Consider the following 7,286-nt stretch of genomic DNA (forward strand, 5'->3'; position numbering starts at 1 on the left):
AACAAAATGACAGCAATAAAACCTTGCCTCTGTATAATCACACTGAATGCAAAAGGTTTAAATGCACCACTGAAGAGAAAGAATAGCAGACTGGATAAAAAAAAAACCCAAAATTCATCAATATGCTGTCTTCAAGAGACACACCCAAAAAGTGAAAATAAACTAAAAATACAAACGTGGGAAAAATATACCAAGCAAATGGCAACCAGAAAAAAGCAGGAGTAGCAATATTAATCTCTGATAAAATACATTTCAATGCAAAAACCATCACAAAGGACAAGGAAGGTCACTACATAATGCTTAAAGGGTCAATAGAACAAGAGGACATAACAATAATAAATATCTATACACCAAATGATAGAGCTGCAAAATATATAAAACAAACATTAACAAAACTGAAAAAGGAAATAGACAACACCACTATAGTTGTTGGAGACTTCAATACACCACTCTCAAGAAAAGATAGAACTACCAGAAAGAAACTCAACAAAGATGCTCCAGAATTAAACCACACAATAAACCAACTCAATCTCATAGATATTTATAGGCTAATGCACCCCCAAAAAACCACAGTATACCTTCTCCTCCAATGCTCATGGAACATTCTCGAGAATAGCTCATAAGGCAAGCATCAATAAATTTAAAAACATAGAAATAATACAAAGCATCTACTCAGACCACAAGGCTACAAAATTAGAAGTTAATAAGAAGAGGGATAAAGAAGAAAAATCCACACATTTGGAAGCTGAACAAAACCTTGCTTGACCATTACTGGGTACTAGAAGAAATAAAACCTGAAATTAAAAAGTTTCTTGAAAGAAATGACAATGAAAACACCAGTCACTGAATCCTGTGGGAAACAGCCAAAGCAGTAATCAGAGGTCAATTTATAGCAATATGCAAACACATCAAAAGTCAGGACCATTGACTCTCTAACTCAACATCTCAAACAAATTGAAAAAGAACAGCAAGAAGACCTGACATCCTCTAAAATAACTGAAATTATAAAAATTAGGGCAGAAAGCATCAACAAAACTAGGAGTTGGATCTTCAAAAAGGACAAAAAAATTGACAAACCACTTGAAAAACTAACAAAGGAAAAGACAAATAAAATAAAAAATAAAAAAAATAAAAGATGAAATGGGCAATATCACAACAGAGCCAAGTACAATAAAAAGACTAACTTTGGAATATTATGAAAACCCACACTCCAATATTTTTTTATTGTATGGTATTTCTAATGGGCAAAATAAAAAGCATATCATAACAGAATTTTTTTTAAAAAAATTAAGAGATATTTTACCTGTAGCATGACAGGATTGCAAATGCTATGATTAGAAGGTATGCCAAGTGAAACAAAGGGATCGCTTTCTTAGCAGTTGCTTCAAATTCCCTTTGTCTAGAAAGTGATGTAGAGTAGATTACCTGCCATAAAAATAAAACTCAAGTTATTAACTTTCAATTTCAATTTTTGTTCAGTAGTTAACTAACACTATTCAAATAGTAGTTAACTAACACTATTCAAATACTTTCGTTTAAGTCAAAGATCAAAACATGGGTTATGAGTTTTATCAGATATAACATATTTTCCAAAGCTATTTGGAAAGTCCTAAGTTCTCAAACTCCTGATGTATATAAATTGAATTCTACATAAAAGTATTAAACACTCATCACATTCATATTTATGGAGATTATCACTTTCTCTTAACTCTGTATTATAGGGTTTGCATTAATATAATTTCAAGAAGGCCTGGTATTCAAAACTTTTTCCAATAGGGAAATCAGTTTGACCAGGCTTATTTAAAAGTGTAATGTGGTTACTGGTCCAGTAATTACCAAATGACTAGCATAATAAGCCATTACCAAGTGCTGTTCTAATTCATGGCAGTCCTCCATCGGATTTCTGTAAATATGTTTAAAGATTTTCATAAATATTTACAAGAGATAGTTCATCTTTCTCATGGGGAACTACTGGTGGATCTCAACCACCAGTTAGCAGCCAGACAAGTAATCACCTATGCGATCAGCACAGTGCATTGGAACCAAGTCATAGCAGACCTTCCAGCAGGTTTTCAGAGCTTGTAAATCCCATGGGGGGAGACTGCCCATTTTCTCTCAGGCACATCTGGTGGATCTGAACTGCCTTTGAGTTGGCAGAACCACTTACCACTAAGCCATGCAAGACTCTTCCTGGCACTATACTAGGTGTTCCATCTCTCTGGAGAGAGTTCTGGTGCTGCAGTGGTAACAAACTATACAACAATCCCAAAAGAATATGATTCAGCCCACCAGTTGCTCCATGGGAGAAGCACAGTCAATCTCCTCCTATAAAATTTACTGCTTCTGAAAACCCTGCTTCTTCTTGTTTTGCCATGAAGTTGGAACCTACCCATTTGTGCTGCAAAACAAAGGTATGAAGTTTGAATTCACTAGCTGCTCCAAGAGAAAGATGGGCATTCGCCTCCCTTGTGAATTACTGCCTCTGAAAACTCACTAGAGCATGCAGTTCAAATGGACTAGCTGCAAAAGGAAGATGGGCAATCTCATCCTGTGATTTACTGTCTCTGAAAACCTTCTGGAGCATCAGTTATGGATCGGCTCCAACTGGATGGTATACAACATTTTCTATGACTCGGGAGCTCTTGCTGCCTGATCCTTAAAGAGTTGTGCTGCTAACACAAGGCAGCATCTCTCTGCAGTTTTGAATTCACCAGTAGCTTCTCAAGAAAAGATGGTTAATATCCTTCCATGCCGCCTACAACCTAGGAAACAGAATGGAGGGTCAGTTAGGAGTTGGTTCCGACTCCCCAGTAATGAGTTTGAGTTTTCTGAGATCCCTCCAATGAATCTGAAAATGTCAAACCAGAGATCTTTTTAAAACCACATAAAGGACCTTAACCAATTTTTAATCTCCATGAACTCCAAAGAAGGGGTGGGGGGAAGCTCTAGTCTCGGAGGCCAGTGAATACTTTTTAACTAAAAGAATTAGAGGCAATCTGAACCCAAAACTAAGCAGAGGATTCAGGTATGTACTGAACCTAATCTGAAGCGTATCATTAGCAAGAATGTTACCAAGGATTTAAGACATTAGACTTGTGGCTTCCTCTGGTAGTTTTAATTAAGGAAATACCAAACAGAAGAGCTCAACTTGAAGTCGAGGCCAGATAGCTGGGGAATGCTGCTGCCGTTCCTGCAACAGATCTTCGTACCTGGATGTGATTCAAGGCTAGCCTCTCCTTCAGGTCGTTAAATTGGCTCAGAAAATGGATGAGCCACTTCTTGATCCTGGACTTGTCCTCCCCTAGCTGGCTCCGCAGGTAGTACTGCAGCCGCAGGGCTCTGACCTGCTGGAGTAGCTGGTTATTTCCTCTCCTCTCCCCTAACTGGATGCCTCCAACCATGTGGGTCAAGTGGATGGGATGTTGCTTCCAGTGGTGGACTGGGAAAGCGATGTTTTTCAGGTTCAAGGTTCTGTCCTGCCGCCAGATGGTCAGAAGCGTGTTGGAGGGCACGCAGTTGTCCAGGAACTTGGCACACACTTGTGGGAAGCGGATGTGGGTTCTGTTCTCCTGCTCAACGGACAAATCCTCCAAGGCTGGGTCCAGTTTACTAACTTCAGCCAAAATGTCCGATTCCAGCAGCGAGGGGGTGTTGGAGATGACAAAGATGGCAGCGAAGGTGAACTGGGTGCTCTCCCTGGTGGAGGAGAAGTGAAAGGAGTCGTTGGTCCTGTCATGTCCTATAATGAACTGGCGCTCTTTCTTGGCCGGGCTCCTCACCGGGGAGTACTGCTCCTCCAGGTTTTCCTCTTTGTCAAAGGACAGGTGGACAAAGCCAGTGCTGAGAAAGGCCGTCAGCAGCAGAGACCCCAGCAGGAAAACCCAGGGGTACGAAGCCACCGCTGTGTCCAGACATCGGAAGAAACTGACTGAGTGGGGCCTCCAAGCAGTCGGTGCGGCAGAGGAGTCTCTGCTTAAACTTCTCTGTTCGCCGGATGGGGATCGCGGGCTGTTGGAACTCCTCCTGCCTGGACCCCTGGAATCGCTGCCAGGACTGCAACCGTCCTGTCCCCAAATTATCCTCCTCAGACACACCTTCAGCCACCCAAGGCCCCAACTTCGTCGACCCCACCCCAGGGACTAAGTCCGTGGTCGACTCCACCCCAGCGTGTAAGTCAAGCACAGATAACGTTTCTGGAACAATCTTCGTGTTGGAATTAATATTTTCATTTCCGGGACAAAAGGTGTCACTTTCGGTCAGGGCACCTGCTAAAAACATATCATTTGGATGGAACGCCCATAGCCATCTCGCTTAAAGGTTACTGGGCATAAGTTCAGAGTCAGCCAGTGGGTACACCACAGCCAGACTGTGAATAGTCTGAGGCACGAGGCATCGTAGTGTAGTGCGTGCTGTGCTGCTGTGCGTGCTGTGCGTGCTGTGCGTGCTGTGCGTGCTATGCGTGCTATGCGTGCTATGCGTGCTATGCGTGCTATGCGTGCTATGCGTGCTATGCGTGCTATGCCCTATTGCATAGCTTGGCTTGTGGATGTCAGTTTCCTCTCCATCTGAGAGGAGATAAGAGAAGCAACAGCATATTGAAGATGAGTGAAATACAGGCCTGTCCTCCCTAAATTCCTCATTGAATTGGGAGACAGAGACATGTTCAGTGTCACAAACCCCAAAACTTTTCAGAGAGAAAGGCACTCTGGTGGCAGGCATATTCCTTAGCACATCATGCAGACCATTAGAATCCCCCAGCTGCTCTTCAGACAAAGATAAATGGGCACTCTGCAGACCCAGAGACTGATGGAGGGTTCCCTGTATGTCGGAACTGACTTCACAGCAATAGTTCTTGGGCAGAAATGGAGCAATAAAATTTGGGTTCGAATTCAAAAGCGTTGTATCAAGACAGTGCAGTGACCTTTTACTTTAAAAAAAATACTTTTTAAAAATTGTGATTTGAGTGAAGGTTTACAAAGTAAACAAATTTTTTATTCAGGCATTCATACCATCTGTTCGAGAACATTAATTTTAACATCTACAACATGGTTTTCTTTTTTTTACCTCCTTCCTGTAATAATTTGCATTTCTCCTTCTATACCTCTGTTTTCCCTTTCTTTAGTGACACTGAATGATCACACCCTTATTAGATAGTGCTTTTCTCTTTACTCATCTTAACATATGCTTATTACCTATTCACAAATTTTTACTTCCTTCTTCCACCCTTCATATCTAAGAATCATTCTGTGTATAAATCTTTCTTTACCTTTTTATAACTGTGATCGTACACTGTATTTGTCCTTTGTAACTGATTGATTTCATGTAACATTATTTTCTCTATTTGCATCTATGTGTTTAATTAATTATTGGTTGTTAGTGTTACGTAGTCCTCCATTGTGTAAAATGTAACGTAGTCTATTTATTCGTCCATTGGTTTGGCTCCAACTCTTTTTGCTGCTGTAAATAATATACCTCAACATAGGTATGCATATATTGATAAACTGACCCAAGAAAAATGTAAGGATCTGAAGAACTTTATATTTGCTGAAGAAACCGGATTTTAATTAGAAGCTCTTCCTATAAAGAAACCTCAGCCTTAGGTGAATTCTAACGAAAATTAAGAGGGAAATTATATAAATCACATATCATCTACTTCAGAAAGTAGATAAGGAGTATATATCAGTTTGTTTCCTTAAGGTAACATAAACTGATAATAAAACCTAAAAAAATAATAAAAAAAGGAAATTACAAACAATATCTCTAATAAATGTTGGAGCAAAATTCATTGACTAAATACTTCTAAGAAATCTAAACAGTAATGTATGAAAACAATAATATGCTATGGCCAAATAAGGGTTATTTCAGAAATGTAAAATCAATGCAAAATTTAAAAAGTAATTCCCAAAATTAAATTTAATAAAAAGTCTATTTTTAAAAAAATGTAATTCCAGGTTAATTACTACATTAACATATTAAAAGAGAAAAATTGTATGCTTGTCTTAACTTCTACTACCTTGCAGTAAATTCAGACTTATAACAAAGCTTCACTGAAAGAACTGGTAGATTGGAACTGCTGATGTTTTGGTTAATGACCTGGCACATTACACACTATGCCAACAAAATCCCTATATTAATTTCATGTTATTGTTGTTGTTTTGTGCCATTGAGTTGGAGCTGATTCATAGCTGACCCTCCAGCAAATTTTCAGAGGTTGAAAAGAGGAGGACATCTCTCTCAGAGTAGCTGATGGGTTTGAAATGCCTGTCTTATATTATCTTCATAGATAGACCAAAAGCATTTGATGAGATTCAATACCCATTTATGATAAACATCTCAGCAAACTATCAGTGAAAAAAGAATTGGCCTAATTTGGGAAAGCACAAAGAGACATTTTCTCCATACATATGTAATCTGTATGCTGAGCAAATTATTTGAGAAGCTGGAATCTATGAAGAACAATGTAGCATCAAGATCGAAGAGAGACTCATCGATAACCTGTGTTATGCAGATGACATAACCTTGCTTGCTGAAAGTGAGGAGGACTTGAAGCACTTATTTCCAAAGATCAAGGAGTGCAGCCTTCAGTATGAATTACATCTTAATGTCAAGAAAATAATGATTATTACCCACTGGACCAATGGGTAACATCATGATGGATGGAGAAGAGATTGAAACTGTCAACAGCTTTTTAGTTGTTATATGTTGGAGTCAACTTGACAGCACCTAGCAACAATACTCATATTTATATATGGGTAGGGAACAGGCTTTTAGTATTTGTCAACATTTTACTGAATGTTTAGTTGGTGTAACAAGGCAAGAAAGAGAAACGCAAGAGGAAAAGATTTTTTAAAAAAGACACATGATCTTCCAATGCTCATTGCATGATTTTGTATATAAAAATACTGAAGAGGCATAGCACTCCCTGATCTCAAAACCTACTACACAGCAATAGTAACCAAACAGCATGGTACTGGTACAATCACAGGCATATAGACCAATAGAACAGAACTGAGTACCCAGAAATAAATCCAACTATCTATGGTCAACTGATATTTGACAAGGAAATCAAAGCTATTAAATGGGGAAATGACAAACTCTTCAACAAATGGTGCTGACAAAACTGGACTTTTACCTGCAGAAAGCTGAGAAAGGATGCATATCTTACACTTTACACTAAAATAAACTCAAGGTGCATCAGAGACCTGGGAGTAAAGCCACCAAACATAAAGTTCATAAGACACAAACTGGGATCAAGCTTAGAAGAACTAGACTATGATATAAAGTGA

General features: G+C 39.0%; 1 protein-coding gene across 1 annotated transcript in view; it reads right to left on the reverse strand.

Moving 5' to 3' along the window:
- The window catches only part of PTCHD3 (patched domain containing 3), a 15,775-nt gene extending 11,497 nt beyond the window's left edge, over positions 1-4,278 (reverse strand). The window contains 3 exon segments of the mRNA XM_006887111.1: positions 1,304-1,425; positions 3,210-3,923; positions 3,925-4,278. Coding sequence (XP_006887173.1) covers positions 1,304-1,425; positions 3,210-3,923; positions 3,925-4,278 — 1,190 coding nt within the window.
- Between the last annotated feature and the right edge of the window lie 3,008 nt (positions 4,279-7,286).

The sequence above is a fragment of the Elephantulus edwardii genome, unplaced genomic scaffold (assembly GCF_000299155.1).
Source record: "Elephantulus edwardii isolate Elephantulus edwardi_28Jun2011 unplaced genomic scaffold, EleEdw1.0 scaffold00054, whole genome shotgun sequence".
In the NCBI taxonomy this organism is placed as follows: domain Eukaryota; kingdom Metazoa; phylum Chordata; class Mammalia; order Macroscelidea; family Macroscelididae; genus Elephantulus; species Elephantulus edwardii.